At 44.8% G+C, this 23,146-nt stretch overlaps 1 protein-coding gene across 4 annotated transcripts in view; it reads right to left on the bottom strand.

Moving 5' to 3' along the window:
* Positions 1 to 23,146, bottom strand: part of DNAJC13 (DnaJ heat shock protein family (Hsp40) member C13) — a 317,458-nt gene that overhangs the window by 118,013 nt on the left and 176,299 nt on the right. For 3 of the 4 annotated variants that reach the window (XR_012724354.1, XM_075315201.1, XM_075315203.1), the window contains exons 19-27: positions 21,716 to 21,811; positions 19,793 to 19,936; positions 11,358 to 11,372; positions 7,870 to 7,952; positions 6,629 to 6,782; positions 3,307 to 3,410; positions 2,152 to 2,311; positions 756 to 818; positions 544 to 645 (exon numbers count right to left, since the gene is read on the bottom strand). Coding sequence is in view for 3 of the 4 variants with exons in the window: in XM_075315201.1 (XP_075171316.1) it covers positions 544 to 645; positions 756 to 818; positions 2,152 to 2,311; positions 3,307 to 3,410; positions 6,629 to 6,782; positions 7,870 to 7,952; positions 11,358 to 11,372; positions 19,793 to 19,936; positions 21,716 to 21,811 (921 nt within the window). In the remaining variant the exon portion in view is untranslated. The remainder of the gene's footprint in view (positions 1 to 543; positions 646 to 755; positions 819 to 2,151; positions 2,312 to 3,306; positions 3,411 to 6,628; positions 6,783 to 7,869; positions 7,953 to 11,357; positions 11,373 to 19,792; positions 19,937 to 21,715; positions 21,812 to 23,146) is intronic. The other variant, XM_075315202.1, reaches the window with a different exon arrangement.

Below are 23,146 nucleotides of genomic sequence, written 5' to 3' on the forward strand. Positions count from 1 at the left end.
GTGATACCACGGGGGGGGTATAGCCAGAAGGGGAGGGGCCTTGCACTTTTTAGTGTAGTGCTTTGTGTGGCCTCCGGAGGCAGTAGCTATACCCCAATCGTCTGGGTCTCCCAATAGAGCGCTGAAGAAATAAAACATAATACCGGATTAGCCAGTGAATTTTGTAATAAATATACAAATACTGATGGGTTGAAGGGCTTGTGGGACCTGTATGGTTCCTTTTAATAAAGACATGTCTAGAAAGCAGACAGATCCACTAAAGGTTAATAAGGCCATAACTTTTGGTTGATGTTAGTGTTAAAGATGCTGCCTGGGGTTAGAACAGCATCACCCTTTTTTTCATGAGGGTAGTTATACAGCTCAACTCCATACATGAGAGATCTTAGACAACTACTGTAATTAAGCACAATCACAATGTAGAACTGTTTTGCAAACTCTGGTTAAATTTTACATTGTGCATGCAGATGCTAAGCAAACCTGTGTGACAATGACACAAATTTAATAAAGACTACAATTATAGAAAGCCCCCCAAGTCAAACTCACCTGAAGTGGAACCGTGGCTCTGCTGGTGTGAAGATGTGCTAAGGTAAGAAGATCAACCAGGATCCTTACTCCATTGGAGTCCATTACATCTTTCACATTTTTCTAGAAAACATAGATCATTGATTGCCTTTACTGGACATTGCACACCAACAAACCAGAATACTAAGATGTAGGATTTCTTGCAGATACGGTGTAACTTCTGTGCTACCCACCTTATTAAGAATCAGCTTGTTTAAAAATAAGATGAGCCTGTCCCTTTCCAGTCTGTCAGTGCACTGAAAGCGAGAAGACACAAAACCAGTGAGGAGAAGGGTCAGAGACCATCTATACGATTTAGCTCCAATTCATCATTTGCACTTTAAGTTCCTTTTTTTTTTTTTTTTTTGTCTTGTGGGATTCACTGACTTTTATTGCTCCAAGTTCATCAAAATGGCGTACATGGTTGATGAACTTTGCACAAAGCAAAAAATTTGTTTTTTTTTTTTTTTTTCTTACTGTCATTAACCAACCTTGCGAATTTTAGAGAAAAATTGAATACATTTTTCAAAATGAAACACAAATTGAGACTTTTAGAAATGCATGCATAAAATGACAACGGGGGAGTGGGGGGGGGGGGGGTCTTTGGAGTGGAGTTATGCAGCTTTCTAAAAAGTCTCAATTGATAAAACGAACTAAAAAAAAATTTAGAGTTGCCAGTGCACCCACAAAGTGGGGAAGAATAAGCCGGCGAGCACATCTAATATAGACTTCAAAAAAGGCACAAAAATAATAAATTGGGCAAAAACAACAACAAAAAAAAAAAAAAAGGCGCAAAACACACATAATTAGATAAAAAACAGGCATAAAGGCAAAACGGAGTCTTTGTTAGTCTGGTGTTCCTCTCCATGATTCGTGAACTACAGTTGAGGGAAAAATCCTCTAACCTTCAGATTTTACTGGTGCTACAATCAGATTGCATCAAAAATGTTCTCTTAAGCCCGTTCTCCAGTCTCCTTCATTTACATATTGAACTTTTACATTAGATATTCTGTACCACACAGGCATTCTTCTATAGCTTTAGGTACTGCACAGTCCAAACGTAAAGGGAAACTGTCAGCAGGTTTTTGCTATGTAATCTAAGGACAGTATGCTGTAGGGGCTAAAATTCAAAAATCAACTCTTATCAGGATGAGAGCTATTCTTTACTTAAAGTAAAGGCTTTATCACCTAGTGATCATCATTGCTGGTCTACAATGTCACACACACACGGCCGTCTGGCACGCCCCCTCCTCTGATTGACACCTCACTGTCAATGTACAATCTCTATAGGGAGCCTAGTGTGGAGCTGGACAGCTCTCTTAGCTCTGTGGCTTTGCTAAATCTACAAATTCTGATTCTGTCAGAACAGCTGCACCCAGTAATCTAAGTGATACATTGTTGAATTCAGGGTCTCCTTAGCTACATTGTGCTGCTCTCAGATGAGATGTCAAAAACCTACTGACAGGTTCTAGCGGAGAAATTCTGACAATGCTAAAAAGAAATGCAAACCCAAGAAATAATAATAAATGCCCCAATATTGCCAGCTATTGTTATAGGTACTATAACATATAGTAATGAAACAGATGATACCCTATCAAGCATTCCAACAATGTACTTGGTATCTGTAAATGCCCCTATTTCTTCATGGCACCGGCCATACACAATTGCCAGGGCTTGTAAACATAAACACTTCATGTTCACTTTTGGGGTAAGGAGAAATCGGTGGTAGAGTTCATTGAAGAAATCATACCTATAAAAACAAATAAGGAAACAACTTTAAAGGGTTTCTCCACTTTCAGGAAAGAATATCCCAACCACTGTAAAATACCTAAAACAATAAGCAGGTACTCACCCTCCCGGAGTCCAGCGCTGGCTCCCTGGTGATACTACGGTCTCATTATATTGTGGCTGCAGTGATGAAGTCATGTTGACCACAAGCATCACCATTAGGCTACTTTCACACATCCGGATTTTTGCTCTGCGGCACAATACGGCGTTCTGCAGAAAAACCGCAACCGGCTTTTGTAACGCCGGTTGGGTTTTTTTTTTTACATAGACTTACATTAGTGCCGTATTGTGCCGCAGGGGCTTGCGTTCGGTCCGGTTTTTGCCGCATGCGGCAGATTTAGCCGATGCCGCGGCCGGATCGAACGTTCCCTGCAACGTTTTTTGCTCCGGCAAAAAACACCGCATCGCGCCGCATCCGGCCGCTGCGGCGCATTTTTGAATGCATACCTATGGAGGCCGCATGCGGCGCGATGCGGAAAAAACTGCATCCGGTCGCCGCATGCGTTTTTTTCCACTGCGCATGCTCAGTAGCATGCCGCAATCGGAAAAAACGGACGGGCCACATGTAAAAACTTATGCAACGGATGCAGTGTTTTCGCCGCATCCGTTGCATAGTTTTCACAGCCGGATTGAGCCGCAGTGCTCAAACCGGATGTGTGAAAGTAGCCTTAGAGCTAATCACTAAGGCCAGTGGCTGTGCCAAGGTAGACGTTGTGAGCCGCTGAACTCAGTGACTGGCTACTATGCTCATGTGCGCTGCTGACGTTATGTCACTACCGCAGCCAAAACACTGGAGCAGCCATAGAGCCAGCACTGGACCTAGAGAGGGTAACCGCTGTGCATTTGAGACGTTTTGCACCATCTGGGGTCCACTATCCTCAAAGTGGAAAACCCCTTTAAACTAATAGATCCGTATACAGAACCATACAGTAAACCATATAATAAATCATGACTTACGATTGCTTTATGACACTATTCTCCTCATTCTCGTCTTCTTCCAACAGCAATCGTAGATAGTAGTCTCCTATTTTTATCTCATCAGCGAGACATTCGTATTTCACCTTGAAAAGAAGGACAGAAACCATGCAAGATCAATCGAGGGCTAGAGAGAATCCGCCAACTTCTGATACCCACAAGGTCTTTGTGCACATTGACCTCTACATGAAATGCAAAACATACCCTCGCCTCTAAGCTTATACTATGGAAGCTATATATAACAATAGGTCACATCCATAAGTCAGTGTTTCATGAGGGTTGCAACCACATGCTTGCCTTTAAAAGCGGCAGACCTGCTGGTTCAGGCTCCAAAAGGAGCAGTAAGTGGCAGTGTGAACATTGTCAAATATGCAAACTACTTATATTTTCTATCATCATAAAATAAAGAACGTACCAAACATTCTCAATTTCATACGTTCATGTGTTGCTTCCTCGCTTATCACATCATGCGTTCACTTAATATATCTTAGGAGAATTTTTAGAACTCAATTTTTGAAAATTTAAAGGGATTGTCCACTACTAGGACAAACCCTTTTTATGCCACAGGTTTTCCTCAGGTAAAATTAATCTATATTTAATACTAAATGGAAGAACACTTAAAGAGTAATTCCATTGAACACAACAAGAAATGATGTAGAAGTAACTAAAGATTGATAATTGGGTTTCTTTTACTTAATGCACAAAAAACCCTGACACTCCTTAGTTGCAGGGAAGAAAATTTGTATGGGGATTCTCGACAGATGATTGTCGGGCAACAAACATTTTTGCATTTGGTGTGTCAGATTTCAGACTGCCGATGGTTTTGTTCTCCAAGAGATAAGACACCAGAGAAGGAGTCTTTAATCTCTCATAAAAAGCACAGAAGCACGTGGCCAGATAGGCACTCTCGTCTAAAGGAAAGTCACGAGAGATAACTGCAGGAGAAACAATCGGCCAAATCATCAGTCAGCCAACAGCGATCTAAGGCCTCTTTCACACGTCAGTGAAAAAGACACGTTTTTCACTGATGTGTTTTAGACGCATATGGCCCTCCGTGTGCCATGATTTTGGCATACATGTGTTCTCCATGTGCTATCCGTGATAGCACACGGAGATCAGGCACTTCTATACTCACCTGTCAACGCTCCTGCTGTCCATGGTGCTGAAGTCTTTCACGATGCTGTCTCCGGCAGCTGCTGTCTTCACCGCTGCTGTTACTTCTGGGTTGCGGTGCAGTGAATATTCATGAGCATAATTAGCCGGCGTGGAAGCAGGAGACAGACAGCAGTGCTGGAGACAGGTGAGCAAAAAATCATTTTATTTCAGAGACACATTTTCTCTGGTATGTGTTACATGAATCACACCAATATGTGGTCCATGTGACATCTGTGATTCCAAAGAAAAATGGACTAGTTTCTGTGGAAACAAACGGACACGCGTGCACGCTGCTTAGAGACACGGTCAGTGAGAAATCATTGATGTGTGCACAGACCCATTGATTTTAATGGGTCTGCGTATGTCAGTGATTCTGGGACGTATAAAAATGCAACATACCTACTGATGTGTGAATGGGGCCTAAACTGTATAGGGAACTTAAGATATCAGTATTAAATCACTGATGGTAGTCTTAATTAATTAAAATATAGTTGCTTAACCCCTTCACGACCTTTGATGGATCTATCAGTCATGGAGCGTGTGAGGTTAAGCCCCGCCCCTTGCAGGATGCGGTGATCCGCGAACATATTAGCTGTTTTTAACAGCTGACATGTGTGCCTGCATGTTCCGAGTGGAATCGCATTCCACCCGGAACATTTAACCCCTTACATCTCGCTGCCAAAGTCTGGCAGTGAGATATATATGCGCGCGGCCATGATTTTCACTTACCGCCACCCCCACCGGAAGTCACGTGCGCGATCACGTGACTTTCGGTGGTTGCCATGGTAGCACAGGGTCATGTGATGATGCCTGTAGCTAACATGACTCACTTCCTCTCAATGCCGGAATACAGCCGGCATTGAAAGTAAAGCACCATATCTGCAGTTCTCAGCTCTGTAGCTGTGATCTGCAGATAGGGCAGAGCAATCGGATTGCTGATCGCTATAGCCCCCTAGGGGGACTAGTAAAATAAAAAAATAATAAAAAAAAACCCTAAAAGTTCAAATCACCCCCCTTTTGCCCCATTGAAAATTAAAAGGGTTAAAAAAAAATAAAAAATATACACATATTTGGTATCGCTGCGTTCAGAAACGCCCGATCTGTCAAAATATAAAATCAATCTGATCAGTAAACGGCGTAGCGGCAAAAAATTTCCAAACGACAAAATTACGGTTTTTTGGTCGCCGCAAGTTTTGCACAAAATACAATAACAGGCGATCAAAGCATAGCATCTGCTCAAAAATGGTACCATTAGAAACGTCAGATCAAGACAAAAAATAAGCAGTCACTGAGCCATAGATCCAGAAAATTGAGAATGCTATGGGTTTCAGAAAATGGCGTAAAACATGCACCACTTTTATTGGACAAACTTGTGATTTTTTTAACCCCTTAGATACAAGTAAACCTATACATGTTTGGTGTCTACAAACTCGCACCGACCTCAGGCATCACAATGACATCAGTTTTACCACATAATGAACACTGTGAATAAAATATCCCAAAAAAGATTACGCAATCACACTTTTTTTGCAGTTTTTTCACACTTGGAATTTTTTTGCTGTTTTCCAGTACACTATACAGTAAAACTTATGGTTTCATTTAAAAGTACAACTCGTCCCGCAAAAAATAAGCCCTCATATGGCAAGATTGACGGAAAAATAAAAAGGTTACGGCTCTCAAAAGAAAAGGAGCAAAATACAAAAACGCAAAAACGGAAAGTGCCCGGGGGCTGAAGGGGTTAAAGAGAATCTCTACCACTAGGTTTTTGATAAATTACTTGTTGCAGCTCTGCTAGTCTTCTCAGTGATAAGCTTCTGCTACATAGTCCTTAATATTCAACAACTCTGATGATTCCCGCCCCCTCACCATTGATTGGCACATTTCAACCTTTGCAAGGTGAAGGCAGAAAATTGACCATCAATTACGTGGGCAGGGTTAGACTGAGCTCATTACTGAAAAGACTAGCCGATCTGCAACAGTTAAAACAGTGATTTTATCCAAACTACAAAATAAAGCCCAGTAAGTAATACATTGCTGGAATCAGAGATCCTGTCTCTGCTAGACTGGAATCATAAACCAGGTGACAGATAGTGGATTTTTGTGCTGCTGCAGTAATTGCTGAAGACCCTATAAAGGATGGCTGCGATACCTCAAACTCCTGATGATTCCATGATATCACTGTTGCACTTCCAAGCTCCCGATCAACATTAAATGCTCTCATCTCAGCTTCAAGAGTGTCTCTTAACTCCTCCCTTGTTTTAAAGTTCCAGATCAAGTTTGACCGAGCATGATCCTGGTGAAACCTTCAAACATATAAACAATTACAACATTTCAATTGTGAATTAATGCAAAGAACAAATCTATAATCTTTTATGAGAATTTTAAATAAAGCAGAAAAAAGTTTTGGTTTAATTAGTCTCAGGCCTCATTCTGCAAAACAGACCAAGCTCTGGGGGAGTGAATGGTATACATTGGTATTTTTCTTATAAGGGTGGGTGCACATAATCTGGATACGCTGCGTCCCAGATGCAGTGTGGTCCCGCAAGTGCTTTCCACAGGAGACTGCAGCAAGCAGTGCCCACGATCAGGGTTTGGGTGACTGTGGACTTTCTCTCTGTCCTCCCTGCAGAGAACGCTTGCGTCTCCGTACAATAAATTAACAAGCTGCAGCTCGGAAAGCTGCGCCACATATCAGTTTATGCTGCGAAGATAAGCACCATGGACATGGAATTTCTTTAAAGGGAACCTGTCTCCAGGTTTTCCCTTTATAAGCTGCAGCCACCACCATTCAGTCCTTATATACAGCATTTTAGAATACTGTATATAAGTGCACAGGCTGCTCTGTAGAACGTAAAATAACACCTATAGTATACTCACCAAGGGGACAGTACGGTCCGATAGGTGTCGCTGCTCTCCGTCCAGCGCCTCCTTCATCTTGAGCGATCGCCATCGTCCTTCCCAGTCCCGTGTGTATGACGCGTCCTACGTCAACCACACACAGGCCTCCATTGTGCCCCTGCGCATTTTGATATGCCCGCCTGAGGGCACATCAAAGTATTGTAGTGCGCATGCGGTCTATAACCTTTGCTTGCGCCTGCAGATTACAGCACTTTGGTCTGCCCTCAGCAGTCCCATCCACTGTGCTTCTACTGTACAAAACTGGGCTTCAACTGTCGAAAAAGTTATTTTATAGGAAATCTATAATGTAATATAGTTTTTTTTATTCTTCTCAGAAATCCAGAATATCCTCCTTTGCAGTTGTTTACTTAACATTAGCTCTGGTAAATGAAGGGAATTTAAATGGAAATAATGAATCAAGAATAATAAAATAATGAGAACCAGACAAACTTTGTGATTTTTTTTCGCAAAAATCAATATTTTGTCTTTCACCTGTAGTAAAAAAGTTCCCAATTGGCCTCTATCTTTATCCGTTGTCGCCTTTTCCGAAGGATGACGGGTTTTTGGTTAATATTCTGCAATTATAACAAAAAAAAAAAAATTATCAGAAACTTGTTTAGCAAGCAAATTTATGTCACTAAAAGGGTCCTTCACATCTGTCTGGTGGATTATCCTCAGATCCACACTTTCTATTTATGCCCTTTGACCTTGCACAGGATAAACTGCCCATGTATGATGGCCCTAATGAATGATACAATGTGGACATCACATACACAATTATACATAGGGGTTCACGTCTATTTAACAAGTGGCTATACAGCCCATAAAGGATACCAGGAGTATATTCAATCAACAGAAGAGAAGTAGAGATTTGGAAGGCCTGAAATATATTCTATTCAAAAGCCAGAAGGTCAATGTGAGTCTGCTAGAGGTGTAGAAAATACTGGGTCTGCCTCATATACTCGCTACAATTCATTACACATAATATGACGGTGTGGACCGTGTACATATAAAGAGACGGCTGTACATTAGATACAGATACTGCATTTTATAACTTCTACATCAGTATGGCCTTCAAAATGGCCTCTTCATGGGCTAAATGTGGTTTACAATTAAGCAGGGCTTTTTAAAAGGTTCTCTCTATCCAGGTTTATGTTTTTCATGCTGCGGTTCTGCTAGCTGAGTATCAATATTCTACCTACCCTGTGCATACGTAGGAAGCTGCCAATAAATGTATGGAGGGCAAGGTGGTAAGGACAGCTAGAGATCATAAATATAAAAAACACTACATAGTGGAAGCTCACCACTGAGAGGACTAGCAGGGCTGCAGCGGAGAAAACTGCGATATATCACTACAGTAAAGGTACCGTCACACTAAGCAACTTACCAGCGATCCCAACAACGATAGGGATCGCTGGTAAGTTGCTAGGAGGTTGCTGGTGAGCTGTCACACTGCGACGCTCCAGCGATCCCACCAGCAACCTGACCTAGCAGGGATCGCTGGAGCGTGGCTACACGAGTTGCTGGTGAGCTCACCAGCAACCAGTGACCAGCCCCCAGCGCCGTGTGGAAGATGCTGCGCTTGGTAACTAAGGTAAATATCGGTAACCAACCCGATATTTACCTTGGTTACCACTGCACGGAGCTACACGTGCAGAGAGCAGGGAGCAGCGCACACTGTGCGCTGCTCCCTGCTCTCCTAGTACAGCACACATCGGGTTAATTACCCGATGTATGCTGCAGCTAAATGTGCACAGAGCAGGGAGCAGCGCACAATGCTTAGCGCTGGCTCCCTGCTCTCCTACTTACAGCACACATCAGGTTAATTACCCGATGTGTGCTGCAGCTACATGTGCACAGAGCAGGGAGCAGCGCACAATGCTTAGCGCTGGCTCCTTGCTCTCCTAGCTGCAGGACACATCAGGTTAATTAACCCGATGTGTCCTGCAGCTAGCTACATGTGCACAGAGCAGGAGCCGGCAGCACAGGCAGTGAGAGAGGCTGGTATCGAAGGTAAATATCGGGTAACCAAGGACAGGGCTTCTTGGTTACCCGATGTTTACATTGGTTACCAGCCTCTGCAGAAGCCGGCTCCCTGCTCACTGCACATTTAGTTGTTGCTGTCTCGCTGTCACACACAGCGATCTGTGCTTCACAGCAGGACAGCAACAACTAAAAAATGGCCCAGGACATTCAGCAACAACCAACGACCTCACAGCAGGGGCCAGGTTGTTGCTGGATGTCACACACAGCAACATCGCTAGCAACGTCACAAAAGTTGTTCGTTAGCAGCGATGTTGCTAGCGATGTTGCTTAGTGTGACGGGGCCTTAAGTCCAGAATGTCCTCCATTACTGTAATCTGGGTCTGCGCCTCTATTTTATGCAGTTTTCAGATGAGACAGAAAAAACCTGGAGACACTCTTTAAATGTTTCAGATTGGCATACTTTAATTTCTAAATCATATGATTATTTCTAAGCTTAATTAGTTCAGCTTTGCATACAGAAGGTTTTTACTGCAGTTTCCATTACTGATATGACTACACTGTTTATACAGTATGCAAAAAAAAAGTGGGAAATTTTTTTTTAAAACACCTAAAATATATAAAAAGGGTGCAAGAGCATTTTTGTGGTTGTAAATGGATGATGATGACCTTTTGTTAAAAAGACAATAACTGGAAAAAAAGATAACATACAGATAGTTATGTTTTAGCTATAACAGTGTGGAGAGAGTCTATTGCTGTAATGGAAGGCAGATAAGTGTTGGAACCCTCTTGTACAAGCACCAGGCGAATTTGATCCCCAGTTACAATGTAATAGGCCAGGAGACACATATCTTCAATGTTGTCCCATGAAAATATATAATAAAGTATTTACAAAAAGTGTGAGGGGCATAGTCACTTTTGAGATAATATTAATATATAATATTTTATATATATATATATATATATATATATATATATATATATATATATATATATTTTATTTTTTTTTTAATTTTTTTTTTTCACACACTCACGTGTGCATGTATTCTGCATGACAACTTGGTAGGCTGACAACAAAGAACAATAGGACTGGCCCTTTAAATTCAATCTGCCTGATCCTTCAGGTGATGACGGGGGAAGAATAAGGCGGGCCCCGTGTACATTAGATGGCAATGTGGTTCAGCCAAAATTGTCATGTTTTGTTTAACAGACTTTAATGTAATGTATATGTGGGCCGATAGCCATAATCAGCACTTGATGAATGTATTTACAAAGTTGCTCCACAGGCACAGCATATCTCCATATGTAAAATGATGTTCAATATGGATTAACAATCATTTCATCGTGTGGCGTAAGTCAGTGAAAATTATGAACAAACAAAAACAAAGGAGGCAGGCAAGCAAAAAAACTCCAAATAATCCCGGGTAGTAAGCTATACATGCATATATTTAAAGTAATAATAACATTTCATAGAAATAAAAAAAAGCATGCAGGATAATTAAAGTTGTGGAAAAAGATTCACAAGACCATGGTCCGGAATCCCTGTAAGTACTTTCTGTGTAGTACTATACTATATAGCACTATAGCAAGGCAACCTTCCTCGGCTATCATGCGAATGTTGGTATTCTGGGTTCCTCTTCTGATTACAAGGCCCCTGAATCACGCGACGTAATAAGATTGTGGGGGCCCAGTAATCACAGGGTGTCCTCTGGATGTGGATATGCAAGCCCAGAGTGAGGAAGGTAGCCTAGCTCCAGTCGCTGGCTACTATTGAGTACTGGATCAGGGTTCTGCGAATCATTTTATTCTACTCTAATAGTAATACATCACCATAGACAAATGACAATCAGATTTTACAGGTAGGAAATCTGAGACCCAAACACCGCTTTATACCCTTCACCACTTACAGGAAATATGAGCAGATGTAATTTGTGTTTACTGTAAGAAGAACAATGAACTCAGCCGAAGAAAGACAGAGAAGACAAAGACTAACTCACCAGATTATTTCTGTCCTGATAAGGGAATGTAGGGAAAATAAAAACAAGGAAAGTAGAGATTTAGACAGCAGAACGGTATTGACAGCACCCCAAATAGTCATGTATATTTTGAGTTAATATTCAAGACTTAAAGGGGTTTTCCACTGCTAGGACAACCCCTTCTGATTCCCCATTTCCTCCAGGTAAAAATAAAAGTCTACACTCTCTTCTCGTGACGGTGTGGTTCCAGCGGCGCCGGAGCTCACGTGACGTTGTGACATCACGCAAGCCGTGTCCAAATAGCACCGGCTTCTTTCTCCCCGCCTTTGGGCACAGGAGCAAACAACAGGAAGTAAGTGGCAGCCACAGCACTCCTTACCTGTTGATTACCTTGTTTGTCCAAAGAATCTGGCACTGATTAGACGCATGACATCACAACGTCATGTGAGCCCCAAGTCACTGGAACCACACCGGCACGGGAGGAGACATGGAATCAGAAGCGGTTGTCCTAGTAGTAGACAACCTTTTTAAATTGGATTTACAAGGAAGTGTCCTGTATAAACATCTTCTGACACGTCACCGAGAAACATAGGACAATATAACAAGTGTCGTCATACTCTGACATTTTTTCCTCTGGTTGGACAATTTCCATTTGACTTATTGGACTGTAACGTGCAAGCTTCTTCATTTTCTATCCAATGATGAGGCTACTAGGACAAAGACTCAGCCAGTGATATCTTCTGACAAATCTCAGTAACATGTCAGAAATTAAAGGGAAAAATTTCCCATTAAACCTAGAATATACTGGAGGGACATACAGTTAGTATACAAAACAATGCAGAGCGAGTTCAAGGATGTGTTTTGAAACTACACATATACAGACGTATAATTAAGTACACCGAGCATGAGTGATCTGGACCGTATATCGAAAAAATGAGATCCTATTAAATTCTATAATGAACAGCATATTATTATACTGTTGTAAGCTTGACCCTCCTGAGACCTAATGCACAATCTCAATCAGGGCCCAAACGTTCATGGTTTTCTAAGAGCACGGGTCTTGTTGTATGGACCAGAGGGAGCTTTGGACCCCAATTGGATTCAGGGCGCTGATGCGACTGCAAACCCTGCACCCGCTATAGTTAAGCACCAGACAATTGCCTTTCTATAACGGACAGCATACCATGTTACGTCCGGAATAGAAGAAGAAAGGAGGTGGCATTAAAAAAGTAAAAATCTTTGTTTATTCTTTATAAAATAGACATCAAAAAGCAGGGAGGAATGCGGGGGGCGTCAGAGACGACGACGGCCATTTCACGCTCACGGGCGCTTCGTTGGGTCCAGACTTTAAGTCTGGATGTGACGAAGCACCCATCAGCGCAAAAAAGAGAATTTTGTTACCGTAAATTCTTTTTCTTATAGTTCCGTATTGGGAGACCCATACCATGGGTGTTTAGCTTCTGCCTCCGGAGGACACACAAAGTACTACACCTAAATGTGTAGCTCCTCCCTGTGAGCTTATACACCCCCTGGTAGCCAGTCCTAGCCAGTTTAGTGCAAAAGCTGAAGGAGAATAGCCACCCACAAGTAGAACTGAGTAAGAACCGGAACAACCGGAGACTCTGTCCACGACAACAGCCGGTGATAACACACGGAACAAGGAAATTGCCAACAGGCAACAGGGAGGGAGCTGGGTCTCCCAATACGGAACTATACGAAAAAGAATTTACGGTAAGTAACAAAATTCTCTTTTTCTTTATCGTTCCTTTGGGAGACCCAGACCATGGGACGTTCCAAAGCTGTCCCTGGGTGGGAATAAACAGAAAAACTAAGAAGTAGGCGGAGCCTAACTTCACAAGTGGGCGACAGCCGCCTGAAGGATGTGTCTGCCCAAGCTCGCATCTGCCGAAGCATGAGCATGCACTTGGTAGTGCTTCGAAAAGGTATGCAGGCTAGTCCAAGTGGCAGCCTGACAGACTTGTTGAGCCATAGCCTGTTGCCTAAAAGCCCAAGAGGCACCGACAGCTCTGGTCGAGTGTGCTTTGATCCCCGGCGGGGGAGGCACCTGAGTACTCTGGTAGGCGTCCGAAATGGTCGATCTAATCCAACGGCCCAAGGTCGGCTTAGAAGCAGAGAGACCCTTGCGCCGCCCTGTAGTTAGCACAAAAAGAGATGTGCACCGCCTAAGCGCAGCGGTGTGAGACACATAAATCCGGAGAGCACGCACAAGATCTAGAGTATGCAGCGCTTTCTCAAAGCGATGAACAGGGGCCGGACAGAAGGAAGGCAAGGAAATATCCTGGTTAAGGTGGAAGGGAGAGACCACCTTAGAAAGAAAGTCCGGGGTCGGACGGAGAACTACCTTGTCTTGGTAAAAAAACAAAAAAGGTGACTCCGAGGAGAGCGCAGCCAAATCAGAGACTCTCCTGAGAGAAGTTATGGCAACTAGAAAGGCCACCTTTTGAGAAAGACGATACAAAGAAACCTCCCTAAGGGGCTCGAAAGGGGGTTTCTGCAATACCGTGAGGACCAAGTTAAGGTCCCAGGGATCCAAGGGCCGCCGATAAGGCGGAATGATGTGAGACGCACCTTGCATGAAGGTGCGGACCTGAGCCAGCCGGGCGAGACACCGCTGGAACAGCACTGATAGAGCTGAGACTTGTCCCTTGAGAGAGTTGAGGGACAGTCCTAGCTGCAGACCGGACTGTAAAAAAGACAGAAGGGTCGGCAACGAGAATGGCCAAGGAGAATGGCCGGAAGAGCGACACCAGGACAGGAAAATTTTCCAAGTCCTGTGATAGATCTTGACGGAGGAAGACTTACGGGCCCGAGTCATAGTGGAGATGACTTTAGGAGGAATACCAGAAGCCGTCAAAATCCAGGACTCAAGAGCCACGCCGTCAATTTGAATGCCGCAGAATTCGGGCGGAAAAACGGACCTTGCAAGAGCAGGTCTGGACAGTCCAGAAGATGCCACGGCATCTCCACGGACAGTTGGAGCAGGTCCGGATACCAAGCTCGCCTGGGCCAGTCCGGTGCAATGAGGATGACTCGACGGCCCTCCATTCTGATCTTGCGCAGGACTCTGGGCAAGAGAGCTAGAGCGGGAAACACGTAGGACAGACGAAACTGGGACCAGTCTTGAACCAGAGCGTCCGCGGCGAAGGCCTGAGGATCGTGGGAGCGAGCCACGTAAACCGGAACCTTGTTGTTGTGACGGAATGCCATTAGGTCCACGTCCGGAGTGCCCCACTTGCGGCAGATTGACTGAAACACTGCCGGGTGCAGGGACCACTCGCCACCGTCCACGGATTGACGGCTGAGATAATCTGCCTACCAGTTTTCTACGCCAGGGATGTGGACTGCGGATATGGTGGACCTGGAGTCCTCCGCCCATTGAAGAATGCGTTGGACCTCCAACATTGCCAGGCGGCTGCGTGTCCCGCCTTGGTGATTGATGTAGGCAACCGCTGTCGCGTTGTCTGACTGGACTCGAATGTGCCTGCCCGCCAACAGGTGGTGAAAGGCTAGGAGAGCTAGAAACAGCTCTGGTTTCCAGCACATTGATTGAAAGGGCTGACTCGGACGGAGTCCAAGTGCCCTGTGCTCTGTGGTGGAGATGTACCGCTCCCCAGCCGGAAAGGCTGGCATCCGTGGTGAGAATCACCCAGGACGGAGTCAGGAAGGAGCGCCCTTGGGACAGGGAGAGGGGTCGAAGCCACCACTGAAGAGAGCTCCTGGTCCGTGGCGACAGAGCCACTAACCTCTGTAAGGAGGAAGGCCGCTTGTCCCAACAGCGGAGAATGTCCAGCTGGAGAGGGCGCAGATGTTACTGGGCAAAGGGAACCGCCTCCATGGAGGCCACCATTTGACCCAGCACCTGCATCAGGCGCCTGAGGGAATAACGGCGGGGCCTCAGGAGAGAGCGCACCGCTAGCCGGAGAGACTGCTGTTTGATTAAGGGCAACTTCACAAGTGCCGGCAAAGTCTCGAACTGCATCCCTAGGTACGTGAGACTCTGGGTCGGAGTCAGAGTGGATTTGGGAAGATTGACAATCCACCCGAATTGGGCTAGGGTGGCGAGAGTGAGCGAAACACTCCGCTGACAGTCTGCACTGGATGTACCCTTGACCAGAAGGTCGTCCAGATAAGGAAGCACTGCTAACCCCTGGAGGTGCAGGACCGAAATCACTGCCGCCATGACCTTGGTGAATACCCGAGGGGCCGTTGCTAACCCGAAGGGGAGAGCCACGAATTGGAAATGATCCTCTCCTATCGCAAAACGTAGCCAACGCTGATGTGACACTGCGATTGGCACATGTAGATAGGCATCTCTGATGTCGATGGACGCCAGGAACTCCCCTTGGGTCATAGAGGCAATGACTGATCGCAGAGACTCCATGCGAAAATGCCGCACCCGGACATGCTTGCTGAGAAGCTTGAGATCCAGGATGGGCCGGAAGGTACCGTCCTTTTTTGGAACTAGGAAGAGATTTGAGTAAAAACCTCTGAACCGTTCCTGAGCGGGAACTGGGACAATCACTCCGTTTGCCTGCAAGGACGCCACGGCCTGCGAGAAGGCGGCGGCCTTGGAGCAGGGGGGAGTTGAGAGAAAAAATCTGTTTGGAGGGCTGGAAGAGAATTCTATCCTGTAGCCGTGAGATATGACGTCTCTCACCCACTGATCGGAGACTTGCTTTAACCAAGCGTCGCCAAAGTGGGAGAGCCTGCCACCGACTAAGGACGTGGCTGGAGCGGGCCGAGAGTCATGAGGAAGCTGTTTAAGTGGCAGAACCTCCTGCGGTCTTCTGCGGACGCGCTTTTGGGCGCCAGTTGGATTTCTGATCCTTGGCTGAGTTAGCGGACGAGGCAGAAGGCTTAGAGGATGACCAGTTGGAGGAACGAAAGGAACGAAACCTCGATTGATTCCTACCCTGGGTGGGTTTCCTGGTCTTGGTTTGTGGCATGGAAGTACTCTTCCCGCCAGTAGCTTCTTTAATGATTTCATCCAGCTGTTCACCAAACAGCCGTGAACCAGCAAAAGGGAGCCCAGCAAGAAACTTCTTGGAAGAAGCATCTGCCTTCCACTCTCGAGGCCACAAAATCCTGCGGATAACAAGAGAATTAGCTGAAGCCACCGCAGTGCGGTGAGCAGCCTCTAGCATGGCAGACATGGCATAAGATGAAAAGGCTGAGGACTGAGCAGTTAAAGTAACCATCTCAGGCATAGATTCCTTGGTGAGGGAATGCATCTCCTCTAGAGAAGCAGAGATGGCTTTGAGAGCCCACACTGCTGCAAAAGTTGGGTAAAACGCGGCCCCCGCAGATTCATACACAGATTTGGCCAGAAGGTCAATCTGACGGTCAGTGGAATCCTTAAGTGAGGTGCCGTCAGCCACCGACACAACGGTCCGGGCTGATAGAGGGGAGCCAGCACGATCTGAAAATGGCATGCATCATATAAAAAGTGCAAATTCACAGATTTATTCCAACTGTACTGTAATATAAATGAGATTTTTAGCAAATAATTGATCAATTCTTTGAGCCACCCCTGCCAACGTCACGGCAAATCTCAATAGGGGGGTCCTACTCTATATTCTGTATTTCATGTGCCATGCGGCCTCCTAGATAAAGTTAAAAGCAGAACCATAATGGAGCACACATACCTGTAACCTGTATATATAACCGCTTCTATGTTGCAAAAGAGGCAATTGTGAATAGAGGCCAGCCCAGGTCCCAGCATGTGGAGCAAGCTCTACACATACCAGGACTATATCAGAACTGACCCTCCCAGTGCCAGAGAGCAACCATTGATAAAGGTGGACCAGATCCAAGTATGGTGCTTAATTAGCAATAAAAATTGATCAATTATTTGCTAAAAATCTCATTTTTTTATTATAGTACAGTTGGAATAAATTTGTGAATTTTCACTTTTTATATGATGCATGCCAATTTCAGATCGTGCTGGTTCTCTTTTTTTCTTTGGTCCGGGCTGATAGCCTAGACACCGGAGGGTCTACCTTTGGGGAGTGAGACCACTCCTTGACCACCTCAGGTGGAAATGGAAACCGGTCATCAGAACCACGCTTTGGAAAGCATTTGTCAGGGCAGGCCCAGGGTTTGGTCACAGCGGTCTGAAAACTGGAGTGGTTAAAGAACACACTCTTCACTCTCTTAGGCGAGGTAAACTGATGTTTTTCTGCCAAAGAGAGTTGCTCCTCTGACACTGGCAGATTGAGATCCAGCACAGAATTAATAGAAGAAATCAAATCACTAAGATCTGAGTCACCCTCAGAGAAATCGATGGGATACATAGCTTCCGAGCCCCCAGTGAGGGCATCCTCCTCATCTTGAGAGTCAGCTCTTGAGACAGAGCCGTGGGATGGGGAGGGGGAGGAAACCCTGCGCCTTCTCTTAGAAGGACGGGGTCTGGGATCAGATGATGAATCCTCCGTGAGCTCTGATGGACGGAGGTCAGAGGATAGGAGTCCTCTGTCAAGAGTATTAGACACACCCTGTGAGGGGGGCTGATGCATATTCATCAAAGTCCTGGACAAAAGTCCCATGGACTCAGCAAATGACTGGGATATGGACCTAGAAAAGGACTCTACCCAGGCCGGGGGTTCAATCACAGGCGCAGCAGCAGCCTGAGAGACCACTGGGCCTTGCTCCTTGTGTGAGACATGCTGCTGGTATACAGAGGTCCACAACCGGAAACCGGCTGTGGCTTACCAGACCGCTGAGCGCGGTGTTGTGTGCCCTCCAGATCCCGAAGCCCGGTCCCCCAGTCGCAGCACCTCAGCAGAGATGCAGAATGCAGGATGTCCCAGAGCAGAGTGAACTCTGCCTGAGAAGAGGGCGTTCCTATAAAAGAGCGGGAAATGGAGGGCTATAGAGACCTGCAGGGAAGGAGGGACGCCCCAGCAGTGGGGAGTGTCCCTCCACTGTGTAGAACGGCCGCCGGGAGGAGCCGAACCTGTCCCTCTGCATGAGTGACATGTGAGGGCAGGAAAATGAAACTAGGCCTCCGGCGAAGCCGGGGCATAAATTTAAGCGGCGAGGCCGACAAGCAGGCACCATTGGCGCGGTTCTCAGGCAAAAGCTAGAGAATCCGCCGGAAAAGTTAAAACAATCACATACAGCATACTCTCCCCTTACAATAAAGAACCGGGACCTTCAACATAAACGTCTCAGGTACTTAGCTGCTGAGACGCAGGGCCATGTCCCTGGGGATGAGTGCTCCAGTCCAACAGTATCCTCAAGGGGCTGTGGATGGAGACCGGACTCCTGCCAGGCATGGAGACCGTGCTGGCTCCCACTTCAAGCCAGAGCTCAGAAGGGATGGTGAAGGAGCACGGCATGTAAGGCTCCAGCCTTGTAAATCAACCTTAACAACACCGCCGACACAGTGGGGTGAGAAGGGACATGCCGGGAGTCCAGACATGGACCCGCTTTTCTTCAAACTCTTTCCAAAAGTCAAACAAATCAGATGAGAATGCATGTGTGGATGTATGCCTCCTGACACAAAGCAATAAACTGGCTAGGACTGGCTACCAGGGGGTGTATAAGCTCATAGGGAGGAGCTACACTTTTAAGTGTAGTACTTTGTGTGTCCTCCGGAGGCAGAAGCTAAACACCCAAGGTATGGGTCTCCCAAAGGAACGATAAAGAAACAGGCGTATTTCAGGACTTCCTCCTGTTCGTGCCGCCATCCTCCCAGACTACACAGAACTCCTGTTCTCACAATGGCTGCTGTTGGAGGAGTATATGACCACACCTTTTCATTAGCTTCCTCCAATAGAAAGCTAGCTCACATGGAATTCTGTTTTTTTTCATTGGAGGAGGCTGATGGACAGGACGGGTCACATGCTCCTCCATCAGCAGCCATTTTGGGCACAGGACAGCTGTACAGTGTGTGAATAAGGTCTTGCTAACAAGTGCAGGAGAAGAACATAGAATGCTTATATACATATTAGTCTCACAACAATACAGGAAAAGTGGCCAACCCCTTAAACAGTTTAGAACTTTTTGCAGATTATCAACCCAAACGTATATTAGAAAAAACTCACTAGAATTATATGTTTTGATCTCGCAAATTTGCTGGACTGTCTACAGAATCCATGTCAGGAAGTTGTTAATTTTATTTGTTGTTTAGTCATGTTTTGCAAAAAGCTAATTCATAAGCAATTGATTTGACCAACAAAATATACTGCTTGATGTATCAACACTAAAACTGGGGGGGTCAAAATATGTGAATTTTCTTAACCTTGTTATTACTATCTATATGTCCTTAAATTTTCTAACGCATGATTTCAAGATTTGTTAACTACAAAACCTAATAAAAAAATCATTTGAACGAGAAAATGATTAAGACACAAAGACAGAGGTTCGTGGGCAAAGACAGTATATATAAGAAAGTGAACATTCAATCAGCCATACGTATGATGCATCCTTACCTCTTTCTGCGCTATTCCCATCCTATCTCTCCAATGCAATAGAACCAAGTCAACTTTGTCCTTAGCAAATTTTTCCACTTCTTTAGCAGCTTTCCCGGCTAACCTTTGCCATTCAGGAACTTTGTTAAATTTGCCGTACTGGTCCTGGTTAATCAAAACATGGACAAAGTAAATTTATAAGGAAAAATAAAAAATATTAAGGTAAGCAAAGTAAAAAAGCTGGACTTTCTGCAGGGACTTGAGTTTGCTTTTGCAGTTAGCTATTAAATAAACACTTAACATTAAACACAGATATACTGTGTAATTCCTCACAAGCTGGTACATGACACAATGATAGAAGTCATCAACTGCCCCTTCAGGCCTTACATTAGGCACTGATTACTGGAGAGTTTATTATAGGATGAATTTATGTATGTATGTATGTATGTGTGTATGTGTGTATGTGTGTATGTGTGTATGTGTGTATGTGTGTATGTGTGTATGTGTGTATGTGTGTATGTGTGTATGTGTGTATGTGTGTATGTGTGTATGTGTGTATGTAGCATTGTAATGTGGTACACCTGTCACCAGATTTCACCGTACAATAGTAAATAGAGCTTTTACACCAGATGAGGCTGGTGTACCTACTTTGAAAATCCATGTCCAAATGGCAAGAAAAACATAATGGCATTTTGTTCTTTTTAATATCAATCTTGAATACGTTCAAAGAGGTTTATACAGCCATTTATGACATGCATTGTCAAAGTAAGTACACCGGCTTAATCAGGTCTAAGGCTATGTTCACACTAGAAAAATGATTTTTCTTAAGAAATTTCTTAAGAGTGAAGGATTAGTGCACCTGCGTTAAAAAACGCATCATAAACGCACCTGCGTTTTTGCCGCGTTTTTGGTGCGTTTTCGGTGCGTTTTTACCGCTGGTTGCTCCCTGCGTTATTGTGCCAATTATCTATGGCAAAAAACGCAGTTAGCTGCAGAAAAGAAGTGACATGCTCATTCTTTTTCTTACGAAAATCTACAGAAAGAATTTTCTTAAGAAAAAAAACGCAGTGTGTGCACAGCTAATTTTTTTTGCCATAGGTTTTGCTGGGGAATGTCTGCAGAAAGGTTACAAGAATTTCTCAAGAAATTTATGCAGCAAAAACGGACCCAAAACGCAGGTAAAAAACGCAGTGTGTGAACATAGCCTTAGATATCTATTAAATGAAGGGGTTACCCAGTACATGTGTATTGATGGTATATGCTTCGGCTAGGTCATCAATATCAGATCAGTGGGGTACATCATACAGCACACTCACCAATCAGCTATCCGAGTGCCTGTTAATGTGCAGCATCCAGCCAGGACCACAATACAGTTGTGTGCAGATACGCAACTGATCACAATCGGCAGCTGCCAACACCGAGAAATAGCTGATCGGGGGTGCAGAGTGTTGCACCCCACCAATCTCCTAATGACCCAAGTCTCCTAATGGGACATCTATATAAAAGTACTGACCAACTCCTTTAAAGAGCATGGTTTGTGATATGAGGGTCAATTGTCAAATCTGGTGGCAGATCTAAGGCTTTGGGATTGATCCTTTTTTTAATAATTGATGCCATCAGCCTCTCACTCAATAATACCACTAAAATAGAAATAACTTGGATAGTAGCGCTGTTAAAAGTATGATTCAGTGATTGCCATGCACTGGACTACTTCAGAGGATGTCTTTATGCAATTAAACTTTTTTGGGGGTTGTGATCAATAATTCTTAAGTTTAAAACGAACAAGAAAAGGGGAATTTATGGGCAACAGGACGCATTAAACTGGTTGCTGCTCTTTGTGTAGGTAAGACACAGACTGTTTGGTCTTGGCTGCCAGGCCTTGCACTTACCTGTGTCTGGAGCACACAAAAGAAAATACAATTAAAGAAATGCAGAAAAACTTACAGAAGCAATTTTCAGATTATCCCTGATGTGCATTCGGTCAATATCTTTTTCTGGAACAGGATCTTTGCTATCCAGGTATGCCAGCAAACCTGGGGGCTAGAAAAAGAAAAAAAAAACAAAACATTTTAGCGCAACTTTACCACAAGGAACAATTAACTTATTAGAAAAAAAACACAAAATACTTGAGATGTTTACAATGGTTAACCTGCCTTTTAATTTACCATCTCAGATTAGTCACTGATTGGCGTCAGACAATGTTTGTCGCTCAATCAGTGTCAAAAAGTGCAGAGACGCATTCACTAGAGAAGAAGGGAATTTTGTTTACTTACCGTAAATTCCTTTCCTTCTAGCTCCTATTGGGAGACCCAGACAATTGGGTGTATAGCTTCTGCCTCCGGAGGCCACACAAAGTATTACACTTTAAAAGTGTAACCCCTCCCCTCTGCCTATACACCCTCCCGTGCATCACAGGCTCCTCAGTTTTGGTGCAAAAGCAGGAAGGAGGAAACTTATAAATTGGTCTAAGGTAAATTCAATCCGAAGGATGTTCGGAGAACTGAAAACCATGAACCAAAAGAAACGATTCAACATGAACAACATGTGTACACAAAAGAACAAACAGCCCGAAGGGAACAGGGGCGGGTGCTGGGTCTCCCAATAGGAGCTAGAAGAAAAGGAATTTACGGTAAGTAAACAAAATTCCCTTCTTCTTTGTCGCTCCATTGGGAGACCCAGACAATTGGGACGTCCAAAAGCAGTCCCTGGGTGGGTAAAAGAAAACCTCAATAAAAAGAGCCGAAACGGTCCCCTCTTACAGGTGGGCAACCGCCGCCTGAAGGACTCGCCTACCTAGACTGGCGTCTGCCGAAGCATAGGTATGCACCTGATAGTGTTTCGTGAAAGTGTGCAGACTAGACCAGGTAGCTGCCTGACACACCTGCTGAGCCGTAGCCCGGTGCCGCAATGCCCAGGACGCACCCACGGCTCTGGTAGAATGGGCTTTCAGCCCCAAAGGAAGCGGAAGCCCAGAAGAACGGTAGGCTTCAAGAATCGGTTCCTTAATCCACCGAGCCAAGGTTGACTTGGAAGCCTGCGAACCCTTACGCTGGCCAGCGACAAGGACAAAGAGCGCATTAGAACGGCGCAGGGGCGCCGTGCGAGACACGTAGAACCGGAGTGCTCTCACCAGATCTAATGAGTGCAAATCCTTTTCACATTGGTGAACTGGATTAGGGCAAAATGAAGGTAAGGAGATATCCTGATTGAGATGAAAAGGAGATACCACCTTAGGGAGAAATTCCGGAACAGGACGCAGAACCACCTTATCCTGGATGAAAAATCAGGAAGGGGGCTTTGCATGACAGCGCTGCCAGCTCCGACACTCTACGGAGCGATGTAACTGCCACTAGAAATGCCACCTTCTGCGAAAGA

The sequence above is a fragment of the Anomaloglossus baeobatrachus genome, chromosome 6, assembly GCF_048569485.1.
Source record: "Anomaloglossus baeobatrachus isolate aAnoBae1 chromosome 6, aAnoBae1.hap1, whole genome shotgun sequence".
NCBI classification, from domain to species: Eukaryota; Metazoa; Chordata; class Amphibia; order Anura; family Aromobatidae; genus Anomaloglossus; species Anomaloglossus baeobatrachus.